Below are 24,511 nucleotides of genomic sequence, written 5' to 3'. Positions count from 1 at the left end.
GGTTTTAGCAGGCTTAAAAGTGGATAAATCCCCAGGCCCAGACAAGATGTATCCCAGGCTGCTGTGTGAGGCAAGGGAGGAGATTGCACGGGCTCTGACACAAATTTTCAGAACCTCTCTGGCCACAGGGGAGGTGCCAGAGGACTGGAGGACAGCTAACGTAGTACCATTGTTCAAGAAGGGTAGTAGGGATAAACCAGGGCATTACAGGCCAGTGAGCATAACACCAGTGGTAGGGAAATTATTGGAAAAAATTCTGAGGGACAGAATTAGTCTCCACTTGGAGAGGCAAGGATTAATCAAGGATAGTCAGCATGGCTTTGTCGGGGGAGACCATGTCTAGCCAATTTGATTGAATTTTTCGAGGGGGTGATGAGGTGTGTGGATGAGGGTAGTGCAGTTGATGTAGTCTACATGGACTTCAGTAAGGCTTTTGACAAAGTCCCACATGGGAGACTGGGCAATTTGGCACATTGGATCCAAAATTGGCTTAGTGGCAGGAGGCAGAGGGTGATGGTCGAAGGTTGTTTTTGTGACTGGAAGCCTGTGTCCAGTGGTGTACCGCAGGGAACGGTGCTGGGTCCTTTGCTGTTTGTAGTGTACATTAATGATTTAGATATGAATGTAGGAGGTATGATCAGTAAGTTCGCAGATGACGCAAAAATTGGTGGAGTGGCAAATAGCGAGGAGGGAAGCCTCAGGCTACAGGACGATATAGACGGGATGGTTAGATGGGCAGAACAGTGGCAAATGGAATTTAACCCTAAAAAGTGTGAGGTGATGCATTTTGGGAGGACTAACAAGGCAAGGGAATACACAATGAATGGTAGGACCCTAGGAAGGACAGAGGATCAGAGGGACCTTGGTGTGCATGTACATAGATCCCTGAAGGCAGCAGGATAGGTAGATAAGGTGGTTAAAAAGGCATATGGGATACTTGCCTTCATTAGCCAAGGCATAGAATATAAGAGCAGCGAGGTTATGATGGAGCTGTACAAAACGCTAGTTAGGCCACAGCTGGAATACTGTGTGCAGTTCTGGTTGCCACACTATATGAAGGATGTGATTGCATAGGAGAGGGTGCAGAGGAGATTCACCAGGATGTTACCTGGGCTGGAGCGCTTCAGCTATGAAGAGAAACTGGACAGGCTGGGGTTGTTTTCCTTAGAGCAGAGAAGGCTGAGGGTGGACCTGATTGAGGTGTACAAAATTATGAGGGGCATAGATAGGGTAGATAGAAAGGAACTTTTCCCCTTAGTAGAGGGGTCAATAACCAGGGGGCATAATTTCAAGGTAAGGGGCAGGAGATTTAGAGGGGATTTGAGCAAAAACCTTTTCACCCAGAGGGTGGTTGGAATCTGGAACTCACTGCCTGAAAGGGTGGTAGAGGCAGGAACCCTCACAACATTCAAGAAGCATTTAGATGAGCACTTGAAACGCCATAGCTCACAAGGCTATGGACCAAGTGCTGGAAAATGGGATTGGAGTAGACAGGGCTTGATGGCCGGCGCGGACACAATGGGCCGAAGGGCCTCTTTCTGTGCTGTATAACTCTGTGACTCTATGACAATTTGGAGAGGTGGGGCGGCAGAGTCTGGCTAGTTACAAGATCATTTCACCATAAATTACTGTACTAAACAAATAATTATTGGTCCCTCACTAAGTAAAATAAAAGAGCAAGCTTTCCAAACACTTAGATAAATGCATCTCTCTCAAAGTCACGTATCAAGCATGCCTCCATCGCATTTCAAATATCATACTTTGTTCCAGTATTTCTGCTTTTGATGCTGGAGCAAGGACAGAAACCAAGGATTTACAAGCAGCTGCCAATCTACAGGAACTGCATTTAGCCCCTATTGAGCTCAAGGTGAGGCTATTTAGACCACTTGCTCATGGTGAGTACCTGAGCAGTGTAACGGGACAGATCAGGTTAAACATAGTTCCATCTTAGCAGCTAAAAATCACACTCGTGCTCCACCTCAGACTCCCCATGTGCAAGGCTATGGAAGATCAGTTAGTGCTATTAATATTTAATAACGTACACATCGAAGTTTCTAACAATGAATTTAAGTAGGTAACATTTCTGTTGTGTAAGAGAGATGCTGTATAGACATGCAAAACCTACCTTAACTTGAGCTACAGGGCTGGTCCCGTGCTTTTCATTTTTCAGAGCTGTTGGGGAGAGTGCGCCTGCCGGGTTCGGTGGTTGTTGAGTAGGCGGGATCTTAGCACCAGGAGATACCTGCATACTGGCTAGCTGTGCTGCATACAACTGCTAAAAGAGGGAGAGAGCAGACCTCATGAGTATCAGCATTCTTCACTCACCTATAGTCTGCTGAAGGAGTGTCAGAAACTCGTACACATATGCAACACGACAGTGGAACACACCATTCACTCCCATTGAAATCAATGGGCACCAAACCAGGCTGTTTATTCACAGACAACTTGCTCTCACATTAGGCATTTGTAGAGTGATTACATTCAGCAACAAACCCTACATATTAAAAAGCTTAAAAGTTGCATATTTACTACCACAAGACATTTACTTATATAGTTGGCTGACGAGTTACAAGGCAAATAGTTATTCCACAGGTCAGATGACATAAATGTGAAGCTCATAATTCTACATGCTGACAGCATTATTTGCATTCTGAGGTTTGCCTCACGTCCCTTACCTCATTTACCATGAATTGTTGCTTTATTTCCATTAATGATTTTCTGTTGTCAAGGTGAGAGATGGCAGTGCTGATGAATAGAATATGTTTCCTCTTTGCACTAACTGGCACTCCTCCGCTCCACCACTACTGGCTACTTGTCCAGCTACTGTGTTGCTATCCTCTGGAATTCTCTACCCAGGCCCCTCTGCCTTGGTACCGCCCTCCCTCTTTGACTGTTCCATAGGTTTCTCAGCCTAGTCTCTCAATTTATCTTTTCACTCCCCGTACTCAGGTTCCACTGGGTCTCTTTTCTTCTTTTTGTTCACTGCTCTAGACATCTTCTTGAATGCGAATCACATATGTAAATACAAGCTACTGCCGTTGACAAATCACATGCTTACCAAGTCAGGTATAGCACAGGTCTTCACCTGGAGTCCGTGAGGGGATCTCAAGCGTTTCCTGAGATTATCAGATATCTGTCTGTTATCAGGTTTCTGTACTTATTAACTTATTAGCACATTATTTCTGTTGCTGTGTAAATACTAATAAAATATTGCTTTCTGCAACGATTGCACTGTTTTCCTTTGAGTAGCTGACGTTGTCCTTCAGATGTTAGAATGGAGGTTTCTGTGAGTGTGCCAATATTTTATTACGTAAAATTTACAGCACAGAAACAGGCCATTTGGACCAGCAGGTCTATGCTGGTGTTTATGCTCTACACAAGGCTGGTCCCACTTTTACCTCATATCATCCTATCACCATATCCTTCTATTCCCTTCTCCCTCACCTACTTATCTATGCTATTCGCCTCAACCACGCCAGGTCTTAGCAAGTTCCACATTCTAATCACTCTCTGAGCAAAGAGAAGTAAATAAACACAAGGCAACAAGTCACATCCACCTATCCCACCTACCGCCACCCCAGGGAGAAAGACAAAGCAAAAAGGTTTCCAGGCATGTGTCAATATTTGAAGAGCCTCCCAAAAATATGTTGAATATTTGCAGGGAGCCTCCATGAATGTGTCAATAGTTTCAGGGAGTCCCCTACACAGAAAAGTTTGAAAACCATGGGTTATATGGTAAGAGTAGACCAAAGTGTCAAAAAGAACAACCCCTGCCCTTGGATATGATTGCCGTCCTGAGTGGCATTGCGCAATTAGAGCCGAATTAAGAAAAGCTTTGTTCACTGGATTTGCATCCAGTGGGGAACTGCATAGCTCCAGTGAGCTACATTATTAGCTTATTCTTGAGATTTGTCTCGCCACAGTTGCTGTTATTTAATCTCTCAGATGCAGGGATCCTTTCAATAACAAAAGCATAAGGAATCTCCATGGACTGACATGACTGCAAGTAGCTCTACTTATGTTGCTAATGTGAACCAAAACATGTCATCAGTCACACAATGTCTTATTTTCATAGAGATACGGGTTTGCCTCTGAGGCAGGGGGAAAGCGGAAATACTCCGAATGTGCCAAACATGGACATAAACAGGACAACTCAGATGAGTTGGATTTTTTTTCTTGTTCCTAACTTTGTACATTTTTATAAGTTCCCCTACCACCTTGCTTTTGGTTCCCATTTCTCCCCATGATATCATTCCCTGACCTTGGAAGTGGATTTGGGCAATTACCTTCTTCGAATTCTGCCACTGCCACTCTGACTCAACAACAACAACAGCTTGCATTTATATAAGGCCATTTAATAATAAAACATCCCAAGGCGCTGAGACTCAGCTGCTGGGAGGTGATCAAGAGCAGAGTGCGGTGACTTCCTGCCCAAGATGAAATTGCGAACCCATCGTTGGGAGTGCATCAATTTCTACCACATCAGTTTTGTTCTTTAAAAAAGCTTATTCTGTACAACAAATAAACAGAAGACACACTGTGGGTGCCATTATCAAGATTGGTGGTGACATTTCAAACCTATGTTAACGAAGTTGGCTTTAAAGAAAAAAAAAGACTTGCATTTACATAGCGCCTTTCACGACCGCCGGCTGTCTCAAAGCGCTTTACAGCCAATTAAGTACTTTTGAAGTGGAGTCACTGTTGGAATGTGGGAAACGTGGCAGCCAATTTGAGCCCAGCAATCTCCCACAAACAGCAATGTGATAATGACCAGATCATCTGGTTTTGTTATGTTGGTTGAGGGGTCAATATTGGCCAGGACACCAGGGATAACTCCCCTGCTCTTCCTCGAAATAGTGCCATGGGATCTTTTATGCCCACCTGAGAGAGCAGACGGGGCCTCGGTTTAACGTCTCATCTGAAAGACGGCACCTCCGACAGTGCAGCACTCCTTCAGCACTGCACTGGAGTGTCAGCCTAGCTTTATGTGCTCAAGTTCCTGGAGTGGGACTTGAACCCACAATCTTCTGACTCAGAGGCGACATTACTGGCCTCTCCACCTTTAAAATTCCTTTTCCTGATTGCTAGCTCGTGCCTCTTGTTATGAGGTTCTCTATGGTAGAATAGCCTGATAATCAATACTGCCTAGGTTCACTCATGATTAATGGCCATTTGGGGAAGGTTTTTGGCACCTATGTAACAATACCTCAGAAAGGATCAGCACCTTTTCAGAAAGCTGAGTGAGGTGGGGGGGGAAGCACATTTTCAGACAAGGAAATACTGTATGTATTTAAACGCATATTGTTGTAATACAGTGTAGGATTTATGACTGTGGTATTTATGAAATGCAAAGTATAGTGATGATCTCTCCTCCCAGTAGTACCGTAACATACTGAGGTTTGCTATGTTATTTATTTATTTCATGTTTGAAAGGCTGCCTAATTGTACCAATACTATTTTAATTTCTGATGCTGCAAATCCTCCCCGTCACATATGACCTAGTTAATATAAGCCAGCATTCACTTCAGCCACCCTCATCATACAGTGTCTGTGGTATTTCTACTGCAACCGAGTATGTTGTCCCACAGACATCCAGATGTCGTGCTGGGAGTATTTATTCTGAAGGGATTTGTGTATGTAAAGGTTGATAAGGAAACAGAAATAAGCAAATCATGAGGGAAATACAATAGCTCAATAGTTTGTCGAGGGAGGTTCCAACAGATGAACAATAGCCTTTTGCCCAAAAATATGCTTTAAAATACAAGTGCTTTCACATTTTTAAGTTAAAATTATTAGCTGTGTATGAGCCAAAAGCAAGATTTGCAGGCTCAGAAACATTCATGGGCCATCTAATACGTTTAAAAATCTCCTTTCACTCACAATTGGCTATTGTTTGTGATCAGCACATGATACGCTTTAACAGCAACATAAATAGCCTCAGTTTCTTTGTCTCAGGCCTATTACAATAGTGTCTTGCTGACTGCGCGATCCTTGGGGACAGGGCAGTTCCCCGTAGACTACTGCCGTTCTAGTTAGGCCTGGGCAGCTATTGATTTAAAACCAGGAGATAGCTCAGCCAGTTTCCGCCTCCTTCAGCAACTTGCTACGTCCAAAGCCATCGGTATTGCTTTCTTTTTGCCTCGATAGACTGTGCAGACATTTATTATGTAATTGGACACTCTGCTTTCATTCTTTACACTTTGTGTAATTGAGGCTTGCTACTTTATTAAACCAACAGCTTCTCGAGCTGCTCCTAGTCATATACTGCACGCCTAGTGTCATGTTTATATTGCTGAGGAGGGTCTCTTGGGCCGTCTGCTTTACAGTGCTGAGGAGGCAAGTCAGAAACGTTGGAGCACCAATGCACGCGTGATCCTGTGCATTGCCACCGGTGCTCGAAACAACAACTCGTATTTATATAGCGCCTTTAACATAGTAAATTGGACACCGAGCCACATAAGGAGGTATTAGGACAAAAGATGTAGGTTTTAAGGAGCGTCTTAAAGGAGGAGAGAGAGCCGGAAAGGTTTAGGGAATTCCAGACCTTAGGGCCTCGGCAGCTGAAGGCATGGCCGCCAATGGTGGAGCGAAGAAAATCGGGGATGTGCAAGAGGCCAGAATTGGAGGAGCGCAGATATCTCGGAGGGTTGCAGGGCTGGAGCAGGTTACAGAGTTAGGGAGAGGTGAGACCATGGAGGGATTGGAACACAAAGATGCAAATGGTACAAGTTCAGGGTGCTAGGTTGTGGTCGCTGCCATCGCCTGGCGCTGCTGCAGGGGGCGAAGGGGCATTTTTGTGCCGGGGCGATGCGCCCGGAGGTGACGTCACGATCTCCGGGCACATGAGATTGGGGTGCAACCCGGTAGCGCTGCCGCTAACCTCCCGTGGAATTTGGCGGGAGGCACAGTCAGTGCTGCGCCCGGGCGAAAAGGCCTTTGTGCCCCATTAGCGCCCCACCATGGGAGGCGCAAAGGAGGGGAATTTCTCCCCCCAAGTATTCTGTATTTTAACTGCTTGCTCTCCAGCTGTCATAGGAACCCAAAGACCCTAAATTCAATAAGTTTAGAATGCATTGACAAGGGGATTAAAAAAAAACATCCTCCTGAGAAATGTTTACAGTCATCAAGTGATGAAGCTAAATTGAGATTTCGGTTTTTTTAATAAGAAAATAGTTTGCATTCTACAAATAATTCTATTGCCGGGCTGCTCACAACGTTTTGGTTCAGTACACACAGAAAAGTTTAGTTTTCTTTCCTTTTTTAGTAAGCTTTTACATGTGTTTTGGCAATGAGTTGCAAATGAATTTATTGCACCCCCAACAAGTTAATAAAGTGATAATGTTTATTATCAGAGAGGGAAGCAAAAAGAAAACCAATAACATGAAGATGGAAATGTGCAAAGTGAACAGGTTTTTGCAGAAAGAGTTAAAGTTGACGGGTTGTAATGGCATGGTAATAATGTGCAGGGGGCGCAATCAGGGCGACCGGCAGCTAGCGGGGCGCCTTTTAAAGGTGAGGTGGCCGGCCGCCCTGAAAAAAAGTCGGACTTTTAAAAAACATTTTTTCGCCTGCGGACGCGAGGTCCGTGCCGCAATCAGTCAGCCTGGCTCTCTGCTTGATTGCTGGGCTGATCGCACGGCACCCCCGCTCCCCGGTGGTCCAGGTAAGTTTAAAAAAAACTGCAGAGTTCGCAGCGTGGGGCTCTTCCCTTTAATTCAGGGAAGAACCCCTGCAACACGGCAGCGCCACGCCTGGCCATGCGTGGCGCTGCTGAGCACCTCACCCCGGGTGCGCACAGGACATGAACTTCCCCTCCTCTTGCACTCGAAGAAGGAAGTGGAGCGCTTGATTTAGTGCGCAACGTTCCTCTTGGAGCAAAAAATGGGAATTTCAGAGACGCTGGAAGAGGTTAGTGCCTGGCGCTAACTTTTCCAGCTTTTCTGATTTAGCGCCCCCAAATGGAGCTCGAGGGGAATTTCTCCCCCTTGTTTTTTTCTGTAATGACCCGCCAGCGAGTGAAATTGCAGGTGTAAATAAATGCAAGAACATATGAAATAGGAGCAGGAGTAGGCCATTCGTCCCCTCGAGCCCGCTCCACCATTCAATAAGATCATGGCTGATCTTCTACCTCAACTCCACCTTCTCACACTATCCCCAAATACCTTGGTTCCCTTAGTATCCAAAAATGTACCAATCTCTGTCTTGAATATACTCAATGACTAAACATCCACAGCCCTCTGGGGTAGAGAATTCCAAAGATTCACAACCCTTTGAGTGAAGAAATTTCTCATCTCAGTCCTGAATGGCTGACCCCTTATTCTGAGACTGTGAGCCCCCTAGAAAAGAGCTTACAAGTTTAGTTTTGGGCTTGTTCATCTTGCTGTGTTCATTCTAGACCAGTGTACCTGGAGTGCTTACACCCAGATACTTATAATAACTAATTAACTTTACTTTTGGTAAACGAATTAACTCAGAGTCAGGTGTTAAAATATGTAACCGTAATGACAATACACAGCACTACCTGTGACTGGTCGAAGCCGAATGCCGGGCAGCGGTTAAGCTACCTGGTGACCTCCAGAAAGTCCCAATGGCTTCGGGCAGATGACTGCCTGGAGGAGGGTAGTGGGACCCTTGATGAAGGAAATGCCATCAAAAGGCGGATGAGCTTGGTCTGAAACAGTGGTTAGAAATTGTTATGCGTTTCACCCCTTTTTTGGGCATAAAACGGCCACAGCATATACCAGTTTCTGGGCGCAAGGTCCTGTGCCCGATATGCAGTGGCATGGTCAATGCTATATTGGACAGTTCTGCCTCCAGGCACCCTGGCAGTCACTTGAAAGCACTGTTGGCCCATTTTAAATATGCAAACTCTGATTTTTTGTTGTTTCTACAGCAGCCTGACCAGCAGTCCTTAAAGTGACCAGGGAGGACATGGGTAAGTTTATAAAACCCACCTGAATGTGGAGCCAGGAGGTGCAGGAATGCTCCTCCTGGCTCCAAATTAAAGCTCACATCCCTCCCGATCCCACCACCCCCCTCCAACCCCCCGCCACACTTACCGTAATCCCTTGGCCGGCCCAAAAATTTCCAGGCCAGTGAGTGTTTGGCTTCTGATTGGTACATTTAGATTACCTAATCAAATTTCCAACATGTTTGCATAAGATTGACATTTTCCTTTTTAAAAATGAGATACGTGTATTCTTAGAAAAAAAATACCGGCAACAAAACTCCTTCTGCTCTCACGGACCGCAAACGCAGACCCAGAGTGTGTTACTCTGGCACAGTTTGGGGTATCTCTCTAGCCAGAGGACAACCCCAGTCTACTGGAGGTATTTGTGCAATTACCTGACTGAATCCAAAAATCCATCCTAATTCCATTACTGCTTTGTCACACCTCCCCTTCACAGACATTCCTTCCTCTCCAAAACAATTGCTATAGCAGCAGAGGTGGCAACATGGCAGAGACTCCAACCTTTTCCAGACAGTCCGTTTGTATCAATGTTCACGCACTTTCACGGAGTTTTCAAAATTCAGTGTTTTTGAAACTTGGAGAAACGAGAAGTTTTGGTGAAAAAACTTGCTGCCCCTGTATTAACTGTGTCAAAGTTGGCTTCTCTTAGCAGTAATGCTCTAAATTGAGTTAAGTATAAATCAAATATAAATCCAGTTAGATAGGGGTCAGACCTATAAGTAATGGATTTTTTTCATCTTCAGAAGCCAGTCACTTAATAAAATTTTTCATTTCCCAGTATTGTGTTAAAGAAAATCGTCCCTGCTGATGGTAGAACTCAAGAGCTGTTGTTAGTAATCAAGGCACTCAAACATGGGGAATTCAAACATGGAATTGCGGGAAAGTTGGGCACAGACTTGGGAGGTGACAATACATTCAAGGACTTTGGAGTAGAAGGGAGGTTGGAGATGGGGCGGTAGTTTGCAAGGACGGAGGGGTCAAGGGTTGTTTTTTTGAGGAGAGGAGTGATGACGGCAGATTTGAGGGAGAGGGGGACAGTACCTGAGGAGAGAGAACCATTAACAATGTCAGCTAACATGGGAGCCAGAAAAGGAAGTTGGGTGGTCAGCAGTTTGGTAGGAATAGGGTTGAGGGAGCAGGAAGTGGCTCTCATGGACAAGATGAGCGCGGAGAGGTCATGAGGGGAGATTGGAGAGAAAATGGAGAAAGATGTGAGTTGAGGGCTAGGACAGGAGGGAACCTCAGAGGAAGTTTCACCCGGTGGGCTAGGGGAAGTAGGGGAAATGGCAGAGGCAGCTGAACGGATGGCCTCAATCTTAGAGACAAAGAAGTCTATGAGCTCCTCACACTTGTTGTCGGAGGCAAGGGTGGAGGAGACAGGGGAGAGGGGTTTAAGAAGACGGTTAGCAGTGGAGAATAGGAGCCGGGGTTTATCTTTGTATTCCTGAATGATTCTGGAATAGTGAGCAATTTTGGGAGACAAGAGCAGGACCCGATAATGCTTTATGTGGTCCAGCCAGATCTGGCGGTGAATGGCTAAACCAGTTGTCCACCATATCTGTTCAGGTCTGTGTCCCTTGGACTTAAGGGAGCGAAGATGTGGGCTGTACCGGGGGAGCGGCCAGGGTGAGCGAGGGTAATTGTTTTAATAGGGACTAGGGCATCAAAGGTGGTGGTGAGGGTGTGGTTGAGCAGATCGGTAGCTGCAGAAATGTCATGGTGAATGGAGGGCCAGAGGCTGGACAGTTGGGATTTCATAAGTGCAGCTGTAAGAGATGTGCCAACAGGCAGAGACAAGTTTTCATGGAAGTATTGGAACATTTCTCCCTCCCCCCCCCCCCCACCCCGCAACCCCCTTTCTTATGGTTAAGTACTTGACTTTAACTTGACAACTATTCAGGATGACACATTTGAAATCAGGAGCTCCCTGTGTGGAGAACTGCAGACACAGACCCACATCTCATCACACCATAGTGCAGTGTGTTGAAGCATTCTTGAGAATGGCCCTCGAGCAAGATGTTGTTTAGGATTGTGGCTCTCAACTAATAGCGAAAAAGCACAGCCTTAAATAAATTGGTGCCTATTTTACAGCCCTAGTGCACACAGACTGTTGCTGAAAGAGTTGCATCAAATTCCAGTTAACAAAAGCAACTATTTTCGGGAGGGTGAAAAAAAAATTCTGCAGCTGATTAAAGTGCTTCCAGGCAAAGAATTCTGCATGGAACGCTATAGAAGAAAGAATGTGTGAGAGAGAGAAAGAGAGAGAGAGAGCGAGCGGAAGAGGTGGGGGTGGGGGGGGGGGGGAACACACACACACACAGAACAAAGCATTTTGTCAAACAACACATCTTGTGATGTAAACACATATGTCTGCTATAGGAAACTTTATCACTTCCACATTATCAAGACACAAAAGGGGCTTTCTTCCACTGTACCTCGGGCAACAGTGGAGTCATCAGCATTGGAAATGAGAGCCTGATTAAGTTCCCACACAGATATGAATAGTCCTTCCTTTTTAATTTAATAGCTGCCTTCTTTTCAACAGATTGCTAATTGTTTGTGACTGTAAAAACAGCATTGTAATTTTTTTCTTCTCTCCAAGCCACCAAAAGGAATCTTTTTAGATGACATCCGCTGATGATTGTCACATTCTGGAAAATTTCAGCTCACTCACAGCTGGGCAAGATAATGTTGCTGAATGAGTTTAGGGTCCATTAAAGGTCCTTACCCTCGCAGCAGCCAGCATGCTCTGCTGGACAGATGTGGCTAAGGTCTATTTAAAAAAGTCATCGACTACAGCGAGGAATCTTGACCTCGATGGGGAGCGATTGAAAGACATACTTTCGTTCTCTACTAAAACAGGCACAAAAATGAATATTTAAAGGGACAGTTTTTCTTTTTACCATCCCTCACGAACTAGATTCTATGCATACAAATTAAGGTGTTTGCACTGAATACAAATGTATTTGAATGCACATGTCCCTTTCTGTGTGGGCTTTATGCTATTGCGTAAATTCATTTATTTTAACCCTGCATATCCCTTTTTATAGCAGCTCATTCTCTTGGGAAAAAATAAACAACCTAAAAACGTCTCTGCATTTTTGTACATCATCCTCACCCCTGCAAATTGGCCAGCTGGTAACGCTCATTCATAGCGCTGACCATGATCGATGAGATACTGTACTGGTACTCATGATGGGATACCTAACGGGCAGACCCTCATCCACATGCAGCATCAAAGTAGCTTCCGCCAGGACTTGAGAACTCTATCTATGTCATGTGACTGTATTAACTCCACTTTGTTTCTATGTAAACAATAAGTGGACTCAAAAATCGCCCTTTCAGGTACACAGCATGGATGCCAATATACTGATGTGCTGTTACCCTGGTATTCTGAATTGCCATATTTAAGAGTGGTCTACAGCTAAATGCAAACTGAGAGCATTGCTCCAGGTCTCTGTTCTTTCAGTAATGACTGTGTATTCGCAGCCACCTCCGCATTTTCCATTTTTCTGTCCTGATGTCCTCATGTATTAAGTCCACAGATATCTTCACAAACCATATCAATGTCATCTCTCCTGGCCAATATTTATCCCTAAACCAACATCGCTAAAACAGATTATCTGGCCATTGTCACATTGCAGTTTGTGGGACCTTGCTGTGCGCAAACTGGCTACTGCCTTTTCTACATTACCACAGTGAATACACTTCAAAAGTACTTCATTGACTGTAAAGTGCCTTGGGAGGCCTTTCTTCTATCTATCTCAGCATGTGACATGATTCAAGCAGCACAATGCAGATGGTGGCAATGTTTCCCCTTTTACAAAAGAGAATGCCTCACGTCTATTTGGGCTCAAATCTACAATCTACAGACTTGGAGCTCAGCACTGTGTGATTTTTGCTAACAGGCTTCTAATGGATTTCTCTGGAATATTTCAGAGGGTGTACTGGAGCATGCAGTATCACTTGATCTTCCATGAGGAAGACACCAGATGCCAAGGGAGAGAAAATAAATTCAACATCGAACATATATTGCACCTTCATGCAGGCAACTCAATAGCAACATTGGTTGAGGATGGAGAGAAGAATGGCATGGGAAGCGTTAATGGGGAACATTATAAAATCTCCTGCTCAGATTGTCCCACAGTACTGGACCATACATGAATATTTCCTTTAAAATTCCAGCCAACAAGAGTCAACCAAATTTATATACCAAACTAGATAATTTCTGGAAAAATCATTTGAAAGCCAACAGAAAAATAATGTAAAGGTTTATTATCCACAATACAACTCGAGACTTATTTTGTCAGTGTAATTTGTTATATACATGGTGGCCGGGTGTCTGCTTTAACAAACACAAACCCCTGCACTGCTCAATATGATGAATGTGGTGTCAAAATATTTGCCTGAAAAATGTTTCTTTTTTATTCTTTGCTTTGGACCTAATCCAACCAAGTTTTTTTTTTAAAAAAAGCTCAAGTTAAGTCAAATGTGGATTCAGGAAGTGATGTAGTGTTACAATAGGTGACTTAATGCCATAAAAGCCAAGACTTTCGGTTGTGATTCCACAAACACTGAAAATGGCTGAATGTGTAATGGCTTGAGTGCTGCTCTGCCAGCAGTCACATTAAAAATGTTTCAAAATATTGCTGCTATATGCTAGAATACGTGGGTGCTGGTAGAGATGTAGAGCGCTGGGGTGAAATTCGTCTTCAATGGTAGCGCAAAATGGGCAATAGTGAATCGGCAGCCAATTTTACACGGTAGCCGATAAATTTTCCATTGGCTTCAATGGAAAAGAACATTGGGCGCAGTGTAAAATGGGGCTGTTAATTCATTATCGCTCATGTTACACTACCACCAGAGACAAATTTCACCCCACTATCCCTTTAGAATAAAAACACATCTCCAATATTTCCATGGTGAAATCAGGTTCACATTAGGTGGAATGTAAGAACAGGCAATGAGCTCGCTATGCAGCTGCACAACAGCTGGAGTTGGTGGCTTTTTCTTGCGAGATACGGACACCCAATACACTTAGGCTTGACTGGTGACGCTGTTAAGCTTTACAATTGGTACAAGCGCTCATACAAAGTGCCATACTAGGATACCTGAGTCTGAGATCAAGGCATCAAAAGGTGCTATGCAAAAAAGCAGGCGGTGAATTGTGACTTGAACCAAATGTATGCACGCGACGCAGTGAGGCGATCTTTGAAAAAAATTTGCACACCAACTTTGGAGACACGCTACACCCAGGAAGATGGGTATTAGCACTGTGCAAATAATTCTTATGGTTGTAAAGAATCCTGACCACACACAGCCATCAAACATCACAGAGTGGGTAACTGCTGTTGTACTTTTTTTCCATGCACAGTTCAATTAACAAGCAATACTAATAATGCAGTAGAATTTTCCAGTCAGATTTGCTGATATCCTTTGACATTTTTGCATGCCTAATATTTGTTGACTTGTGCTGTCGCATGAGTAAGACTAATTAAGATGACCTGATGGTATCTAGTGCACTAATTTGTCTCATTGTATGCTATTAAGGCTGTAATTATATAATAAAGATGCATTGTTGTCTGGTAAAGTTTCTAGTGAGACAGTTCATCAGCTCTGCAAACCAAAAACTATGTGCTGGAAATGGCGAGGCGATGACATCATCAAACCATTGGACACGTCTGCCACTGATATTTTTTCAGCCACCTACAGTTTTAATTTTATAACTAACATCAAAATGTGCTTTAAAAAAAAGTCATGGAAATTCATGCTGCAGGAAACGTAGCATCTGCTACAGAACAGTTCCGCCCACCATAGACAACATGACGGACGTCAAATATATTTTCAGAGCGGGGCTGTTCTGAGAATCACACCTGCCCAAAACTTCCTCAATATGGAAACAACACCCCCTTTCAACATTATCATTGCACAACCAGGTCTCCAGCATGAAGAGAAGTGGGGTGGGGGCAGGGGAAACAAGTAAACACACTGAATTAAAGCATCCTGGACAGTTTCTCCAGCACTGCTGGCCAGATTAACAATGTTTGCACATTCCTTCATTGAAACTTAACAGAAATCACATGCAGAGAATGATTATAAAGGCAGGGTGGAAAAAAGAAAACAACACACATGCACATACTCATGCTGGATATTTTTATATCTCTTGTTTCGTTTTTTTTTAATTTGAGTCAGTCTGAAAGCCAGCCTTACAGCCAGTAGGTATTGCCCCACTCCCCCTTGGGAAATAGCACTGTTTTTACCATGTCAGTATTGAACAAAGGCAAGGCCAAAGGCTGACCACAAGGAACAAAGCAACAGTGATGAAAAGAGCCTTTTTTCTTCTGCGTGCACTAGAGCTCAAAGCTGCAAACAGCTATTCCCCTGGTGAAGTGGCTGACTGGAGGGGGAACAGCAAATCCACACTGACTCCACTGTTTTGACTCACTTGATTTCATTTTCTTTTTTTCTCTTCTCTCTCCTACAGACAGAGGTAACTCTGCTGAGAATACGATGTTAAGCTCTTTTTCTTGTACGACACTGAAATGTGTTTTTTTTTTGCAATATATTTTGAAAAGCAAGCACGATACAATTGAATGGCTGGACTAATACCCTTTGTCCAACTGAGCATTTAATGGGCCATTGAAGCCCAGCTTAGTTAGGAAGAGGCGAGTTACCAGATGCCTTTTAATTTTGGTTTCATGCTCCCAGTCGATTTGAAAACGCAGTCCAATCACTTCAAGTCACCTCGAAGGTCAGGCCTTGAGCCATTGTTAATTAAATACAACCCCTTTGGACACAGTAAGCTCAAACGACAACAACAAATTGTAGTCTCTCAGCGGTTTTATTTTGTTGCCCACTTTCAATCTGCCCCCATGATTCCTTGCAGCAAGCACCCAAGCATTAATTCAGCAGTATTACTGCTTCAGAGCTCTAATCGCCTAAACAGCAGTGAGAGCTCCATGCTCTTTGCCACACAGTGATGGTAGCTGTAGGGCCTAAGCTAGGTTTTCTGACCTACTGTTGCCCAGACGTCAGGAGGTGGGGGAGGAGGAGAAATCCAGCTCCTGCTGCCATGCACTAATCCTTTCCAGTATGTTCCAACAGCTGTTTCATCTGCTGGCATGCAACCTGCTGGACTGACCCTTGACACGCCAGAAATAAATGTTGTGCCCAGCAAAATTCCACCTCTACTATCAACCTGTACCTCATTGCTGCAAGTCTGGGTTACGGTCTTTTTCAGTCACCTTTCCAATCCTGAGTCCCCTTTTGTCATTTTGCAGGATACACTAGAAGAACATTGCCAGTAAAATAGATTTAAAAATAGCACTCTGATCTCTGATTTAGATAAAATGGGTACAAGTCTCACTTCAGGGCATGAGCATGGAATCTAGGCTGGTACTTAAATGCCATAATAATAATTAGCAGAATGAGAGGGGAACTCATTGAAACTTACAAAATTCTAACAGGACTAGACAGACTAGATGCAGGAAGGATGTTCCCGATGGTCGGGGAGTCCAGAACTAGGGGTCACAGTCTAAGGATAAGGGGTAAGCCATTTAGACAGAGATGAGGAGGAATGTCTTCACCCAGAGAGTGGTGAACCTGTGGAATTCTCTACCACAGAAGGCAGTTGAGGCCAATTCATTAAATATATTCAAGAAGGAGTTAGATATATTTCTTAAGGCTAAAGGGATCAAGGGATATGGGGAGAAGGCAGGAACAGGGTACTGAGTTTGGATGATCAGCCATGATCTCATGGAATGGCGGAGCAGGCTTGAGGGGCCGAATGGCCTACTCCTGCTCCTATCTTCTATGTTTCTATGTTTCTATAATGAGGGAGTGCTGCACTGTTGGAAGTGCTGTCTTTTGGGTGAGATGTCCTATCTGCCTGTAAAGGTGGATGTAAAAGATTCCGTGGCACATTTTCCAAAGAAGAGCTAGGCGGTCTCCCAGGAGAGGAGAATCAACCGGGGTTCCTGTTCCTGATTGCTATCCAGTAACTCCCCCTGGATGAAGTGCTTGTGTATCGATGTCAGTTCAAGGGTTGGATCAAGCTCAGCTGTGCTGCCCCCATGGTGGAATAGTTGGCTGTTACTCACTATTTGGGTTCAGATGTGAAAAATGATCACTTGGATGAGGTAGTGGCGCGCAGCTGATGCCTGTGGGATTATAGCCCAGAATGAAAATTGCATTGGATGGGGGGAGTGGGCTTAAAATAGTGAAAAATACAAAATGGAAGCACATAAATTTTTGAAGAGGGTATAAAATATGAGCCATGATAGGGATGCTCATCTTAAATCTTTCTTAATGTTTCACTAAAATGAAACCTCATTCGCTGTCTCTTTTAATGTACCCCAGTTCCGTTACATTTGGTTTTTATCCCAAAACAGAGCGACATTTCTCAATTTCGGGAATCTCACCAAAAATGAAGAATAATATGGTCAAAACCTTGGTTAATATCAACGGATGGGCTTCCAGCAGTCACCTCGAGTTTTATTGCCCGAGTTTTATAGTACATTTTACTCGATGGGTGTGTATGGTAATTTCACTGCTCACAGGACTGATATTTCACAGTGTGATAATCAGAAATGATTACTGACATGTGTGAAATAACACTTAACTGTTGACAGCAGGGTACCTCCTTCCAGACTTCAACTAAAGATCGTATTTCATTCTACATGGGCTGGACACCCGTGGAATAAAGCAGAGGGACGATTTTAACCCTGCCCTCTCGGGTGGGGGGGGGGGGGCGGGTGTCGGGGGGTCATGGGGAGCCGACAACCTGCATCGATCCTGCGGGTTCTGATTTTAATCTGCTCTTCTGAGTAGGCAGGAGTGATACCCCTCCGCCCCCCCCCCCCCACACTGGAAACAGATGAGGGTGACTAATTTAAATATGACACCATCGGTGCCCGGCTGCTAATTCAACCAGAGGTTTGCTCAGGGACACCGCTGTGGCTCCAGACCAATCTAGCGGGGAGAGGAGACAGGGCCAGAAGACGCCCAACAAGGCAAGCCTTTTTTGTTGCTTTGACTTCCATAATGGCTTCCCTGCGTAGGCCTCTGGATAAAATGACAGTTGGGCCCTGAACAGAGCCCGATCTGCATATCTAAAGAAGGGCCCTGCAGACTTCCGGCAGGTGTCACTTTGACCTGCTCAGAAAAAGCAGATTTAGATGTGAACCCACAGCTAAGTCCCACGGACCATGTTAACTGCCCACTTGCCCGGTTTCCGCCAAGCAGCCAGGGTTAAAGTCGGTCCGAAATAAACATCCAAAGCCACTTCGCAAATAGGAAAAAAGCAAATGGGTGCCAAGCCAGGGAGGGAAGGATTAGGAGGGGGTGACTAAAAACTTGGTTGAAGAGGTGGGTTTCTTGAGCAAAGTACCATGGCATACAGGTGTCTGAGTGCAATAGCCCAGCAATGAGTCAACCCCTTGAAGAGAGAAGGGGAGAAAGTTGGTGAGAAAAAAACTTCATAAATAAAGTGACAGTGACATGCAGAGAAAACAAGAACAAGAAAGAATTTTGTATTTTTAAGAAGTAATTTTTTTAACATTTTTTATACGCCTGGTCCTCCAGAGAAGATCTTCCTATGGGATAGGAGAAGGTTAGTGCCGAGTTCATGCACAGCTCTTACTGCTCTCACTTTACCATACTGCCACCTGTTCACCACTCTCCAGCCAGGAAACCAAACTTTGGCTCATTGGTGTCTGAATAGTGGTTGGGGGTTAAATTCGATAGCCCTTGAAAACAGACGTAGGTATCATGATGCGCGATTAGCCCGCGCCCGTTGAGACTGTTACAGGCAGCACGCAAACTTTGTGCTGCCTGCTAATTAAAATTATTGTAGCGGTGAGGAAGCACGAAATGCACTGTTTCAGTGGCTCAGCTTCTCAGCAGGGGACCCAAATTTGTGCAAGGCTAACACCTCTTAAAACTAGCCTGCACAACTTAAAGGCAGCCTGCACCTCTTAAAGGGGAGGTGCATTCTGGGTGAAGCAGGTGCTGGGAGTGGCTGGAGAAGTGAGTGTGAGCAAGAAGAACATTGAGTTATGATGCAACAGGGCAGAGAGCATGCTACAAGGTTCTCAGACGCTGCACTGGAGGCCATTGTGGAGGAGGTGAACAGGAGAGACAGGTCTCTTCTGATTTACAAGCTGCAGATGGTGTAAGCATGTAACTCTTGCTTTCACCATCCGCCCCCCCCCTCCCACAACCTCACCCTACCCTTGTGCCCTTTCTCCTTTCAGATAGCCAAGAACTGCAGCCTGATCAGGCAGTGGTGGAGGAGAAAGAACTGAAAGAGGAAGAAGACAGTAATGCTAAAGACACAGCACCATCACTCAATTTCACACTCACAGCCACAAGCTCAGATACTGACACTCCACATATTTAGAGGCTAGTTTAGATGCAGGATTTGCACGTGTTGAGACACCGGGCACAAATGGCCTGCAGCCAGGGCAGGGGGAAAGGGTAGCACAGGTGCCAGCTCCCTAGAGGGTGCAGTTGCATGCGTGTTCTGCTGCAGAGGACTCAGATGAGCACTTTGATGGGGCAGGCTACAGAAAAAGGCTGATGGTATGCACAATGAAATGCTTGGTGCATTGGCAGGCCTGCCAGAAAGCCTGTGTGCAAAATCAAGGAGCATGGAGGAGTCCAGCACTAAGTTGGCACAGACCTATGCGCAGAACTTGGAGTCCATCCTTTCCAGCATGGAAGTGATGGCCAACTCCATTAGCACACTTGCAGACCCAAATAGGATGCAGCGTCTGATGGCCGATGTCTGAGCTACCATAGCAACACAAGCAGAAGCCACTCAACATCTGGGTGATACAGTGGAAGCTCACACTTCTTCCACGCAAGCTCAGACTGATGCCATCGTGGCGGCACTTACAAGTGTTCAAAGTGGCTTGCAGGGTGTCACAGCAGTCCAGCAATCTGTCCTCCAACAGATTACAAGGAATGCTGTGGCACCACCCTGGGGGAGTGGCAGTGGCTCTGTGGAGCACGTACCTGCTGTCCTCTCTCAGGAGGACAGCATTCATCCTTCCACCCCTACCATTCCACCAGTGCCCTTGCTGTTGCCTGTCAGCCAGCCAGCCCAGACTGCTGCCGCCCATGCCAAGATGGCGCAGTCCAAAGTCAAGCCTTCTAGGCCCAGAGCTGCTTGAGGTCACCCTCCAAGGCCATCTGCATTCTCCTCCACTGAAAGTCAGCAGTCTTCCATCAGCCATGCTGCAGCCATTGGGGTGGCACTGCGTAGGAGCACTAAGACAGGCAAATGCACAAGGAAGGCAGGCACTAAGGAAATGAAAAAGGGTGATTAGTTGACGTTTGTATGCAATATCGCATGCTTTGATTTATAAATTTAGTTTGGAATGTGTATTCTGCGTCAGCTTTTATTTTTACATTGTGACCAAGTGGACGCTGTGATGGTCAGTGACAAAGGAATGGAAAGGTGTGAGACCGTTGGTGAATGTGGAATTGGGGTAGCATTTACTGGTATGAGTCGGTCACAGATAGCCCGGCCAGAAAGGGACTGTCTGGGATGCCTCCTCCCTTCCTCTTCCTGCTCCTCAGGTGGTCGCCATATGGCTGGTGGCAAGGGCTGTGCCCTCATGATGGTAAGGTTGTGCAACATGCAGCAGACCACCACGAATCTCAACACCCACTCTGCTGACTGCAGGGTTCCTCCAGAGTGGTCCAGGCAATGGAAGCGTTGCTTTCGCATGCCAATGGCTTGCTTGATGATGTTTTGCATGGCAGCATGGTTTTCAAGCACACCGGATTCATGAGCCATGTTGTTAATGGGTAGCCCTTGTCTCCCAGTAGCCACCCTCTGGTTTGTCGTGGTAGCTCAAATACAGATGGGACAGTAGACTGCCGCAGAATGAAGCCATCGTGAGTACTGCCAGAATGCCAGGCATTGACATAAGAACATAAGGAGTAGGCCATTTGGCCCTTCGAGCCTGCTCCACCATTCAATGAGATCATGGCTGATCTTCTGCCTCAATTCCATTCACCGGCCTTATCGCCATATCCGTTGATGCCCTTACTAGTCAGAAATCTATCGACTTCTGTTTTGAATATACTCAATGACTGAGCTTCCACAGCCCTCTGGGGTAGAGAATTCCAAAGATTCACCACCCTCTATGTGAAGAAATTTCTTCTCATCTCAGTCCTGAATGGCCTACCCTTTATCCTGAGGCTGTGGCCCCTGGTTCTAGACTCCCCAGCCAAGGGAAACATTCTCCCAGCATCCACCCTATCAAGCCCTGTAATAATTTTGCATGCTTCAATGAGATCCCCTCTCATTCTTCTGAATTCAAGAGAATACAGGCCTAGTTTACTCAATCTCTTCTCATACGACAGTCCCGCCATCCCAGGAATCAATCTCGTGAACCTTCGTTGCACTCCCTCTATGGCAAGTATATCCTTCCTTAGGTAAGAACATAAGAAATAGGAGCAGGAGTAGGCCAATTGGCCCCTCGAGCCTGCTCCGCCATTCAATAAGGTCATGGCTGACCTGATCCTAACCGCCAATCCACTATCACAAAACCATCTCCTGAATCTAACAGAATTAGACACACGAAATAGGAGCAGGATCAGGCTACACGGCCCCTGGGCCCGCTCCGCTACCCACAGGGCCATGACCGATCCGAACTTAGACTCATGTCCAAATTCCTGCCCGTTCCCCATAACCCTTTATTCCCTTTACTTCTAGGAAACTGTCTATTTCTGTTTTAAATTTATGTAATGATGTAGCTTCTACAGCTTTTTGGGGCAGCATATTCCATGGACCTGCCACCCTCTGAGTGAAGTAGTTCCTCCTCATCTCAGTTTTGAAAGAGCAGCCCCTTATTCTAAGACTATGCCCCCTAGTTCTAGTTTCACCCATCATCGGGAACATCCTCCCCGCATCCACCCGATCCAACCCCTTCACAATCTTATATGTTTCAATAAGATCGCCTCTCATTCTTCTGAACTCCAATGAGTAGAGTCCCAATCTACTCAACCACTCCTCATATGTCCATCCCCTCATCCCCGGGATTAACCGAGTGAACCTTCTTTGTACTGACTCGAGAGCAAGTATGTCCTTTCTTAAGTATGGACACCAAAACTGTACGCAGTATTCCAGGTGCGGTCTCACCAATACCTTGTACAACTGAAGCAATACCTCCCTATTTTTATATTCTACCCCCCTAGCAATGAAAGCCAACATTCCATTGGCCTTCTTAATCACTTGCTGCACCTGCATACTAACCTTTTGAATTTCGTGCACCAGGACCCCCAGATCCCTTTGTACTTCAGTACTTTCCAGTTTCTTGCCATTAAGATAATAACTTGCTCTACGATTTTTCCTGCCAAAGTGCATAACCTCACACTTGCCAGTATTGTATTCCATCTGCCAAATCTCTGCCCACTTACTTAGCCTGTCTATGTCCCCTTGCAGGTTTTTTATGTCCTCCTCACTCACTACTTTCCCTCCCATCTTAGTATCATCTGCAAACTTTGATATGTTACACTCGGTCCCCTCCTCCAAATCGTTAATATAGATTGTAAAGAGTTGGGGACCCAGCACTGACCCCTGTGGAACACCACTAGTTACTGATTGCCAGTCTGAGAATGAACCACAGTACTCCAGGTGTGGTCTCACCAAGGCCCTATATAATTGGAGTAAGACTTCTTTACTCCTGTACTCAAATCCTCTTATAATGAAGACCAGCATACCATTTGCCTTCCTAATGACTTGCTGCACCTGCACATTCACTTTCAGTGACTCATGTACAAGGACACCCAGGTCCCTTTGAGCATCTGCATTCCCCAATCTTTCACCATTTAGGAAATACTCTGCCTTTCTGTTTTTTCTACCAAAGTGGATAACTTCACATTTATCCACATTATATTCCATCTGCCATGTTCTCGCCCACTCACTGAGCCTGTCGAGATCCCCTTGAAGTCTCTTCACATCCTCTTCACAACTGACACTGCCACCTAGCTTTGTGTCATCAGCAAATTTGGAAATGTTACATTTAGTCCCCTCATCCAAATCATTGATATAGATTGTGAATAGCTGGGGCCCAAGCACCAATCCTTGCAGTACCCCACTAGTCACAGCCTGAAAAAGACCTGTTTATCCCTACTCTTTGTTTTCTGTCTGTTAACCAATGCTAGTATATTACGCCCAATTCCATGTACCTAATTTTGTTCACCAACCTTTTGTGTGGGACCTTATCGAAGGCCTTCTGAAAATCCAAATACACGACATCTACCAGTTCCCCTTTGTCTACTCCACTAGTTACATCCTCAAAGAATTCCAATAGGTTTGTCAAACAGGATTTCCCTTTCATAAATCCATGTTGACTCTGCCCAATCTTACTATTAGTTTCTAAGTGCCCAGTTATTGCATCCTTTATAATAGATTCCAGCATTTTCCCAACTACTGATGTGAGGCTAACAGGTCTGTAGTTCCCCGTTTTCTCTCTCCCTCCTTTCTGCTTGATTCGCTGAGTATGGTCGCACACCAGCTGGACATGGAGGGAATAGAATCCCTTTTGGTTGCGGTATATCTCAGAGTCAAGATGAGACGCCCGCAAAGCAACGTGCATGCGGTCGATGGCACCCTGCACCATGGGGAAGCCTGCAATCCTCGCAAAGCTGTGCTCTCGTTCTGCTTGCGGCTATCTGGCCAGAGAGAAGGAAATGTATTCAGCTCTCTTGGAAGACAGAGCTTCAGTTATACAACAGTGCACGGTAAACTGGAAGATGCTGCACATAGCTCCTGCTCCAGCCTGGAAGGAGCCTGACGCATAAAAGTTCATGGCCACCGTGACCTTCACATCCACTGGCAGTGCGGTCCTCACCCTGCTCTGAGGTTGCAGTTGCGGCTGCAGCAGGTGCCAGATTTCAGTGAGGACGTCCCTGGTGAAGCACATTGTTCCTCACTGAGATTCAGGTCGGAGTATTGCTCCTTGAGCACCCTGAGCAGAATATGGCCTCCTGCTGAGAGACATTCTTCCCCCTCTTCCCTCTGCCAGCAGCTTGTCCTGCTCTATGTCGCCTCTGCACATTCTCCCTGCCTTGCTGTAGGCCGAGTGGAATGTCTACTACTGCACCCATATCTTGGAACAAGTGGTCTGTGCAGAAGCCTTGAAGTCAGGACAAAGTCCTTCAGCTCCAGCCACACCACTCCCTGTAGACTTCAGCAACTTGAAATAACTGTACAAACCACCAAACACTTCTACAAACTCAGCAACAGCCAGTAGAAATCAATCAGCAACTAACCTGCAAGTTGGTGATGATCCCTTTAAATAGCGCTGGTGGGGAGTCCTTCCCGCGTGTTCAGCTGTGTCTCTTTAGGTGAGGCCGTTAGCTGGAGCGTTGAGCTCCAAAATGGCAGTGCTGGCGTCAAATCAGCGTTGCATGCTGATTGATGTCATGATCTGCCTACTCTGCATACTTCTGGCACACGCTCCCTGCGCCTGTGCTAACACCCTACCCAAGATGGCGTCCGGCGCGACCCACACGAGAAGTGTG

At 45.5% G+C, this 24,511-nt stretch overlaps 1 protein-coding gene across 13 annotated transcripts in view; it reads right to left on the bottom strand.

The window, feature by feature from the left end:
• sox6 (SRY-box transcription factor 6) overlaps positions 1-24,511 on the bottom strand; it is a 640,702-nt gene that overhangs the window by 78,612 nt on the left and 537,579 nt on the right. For all 13 annotated transcript variants that reach the window (XM_086007882.1, XM_086007877.1, XM_086007883.1 and 10 more), the window contains one exon: positions 2,126-2,275. In XM_086007882.1, the coding sequence (XP_085864008.1) occupies positions 2,126-2,275 (150 nt within the window). The remainder of the gene's footprint in view (positions 1-2,125; positions 2,276-24,511) is intronic.

This window comes from Somniosus microcephalus, chromosome 15 (genome assembly GCF_052327205.1).
Source record: "Somniosus microcephalus isolate GS21.2 chromosome 15, FLI_Smic_1.0, whole genome shotgun sequence".
In the NCBI taxonomy this organism is placed as follows: Eukaryota; Metazoa; Chordata; class Chondrichthyes; order Squaliformes; family Somniosidae; genus Somniosus; species Somniosus microcephalus.
Note: the sequence above shows the minus strand (reverse complement) of the source record. Positions and strands in the feature narration are given on the sequence as shown.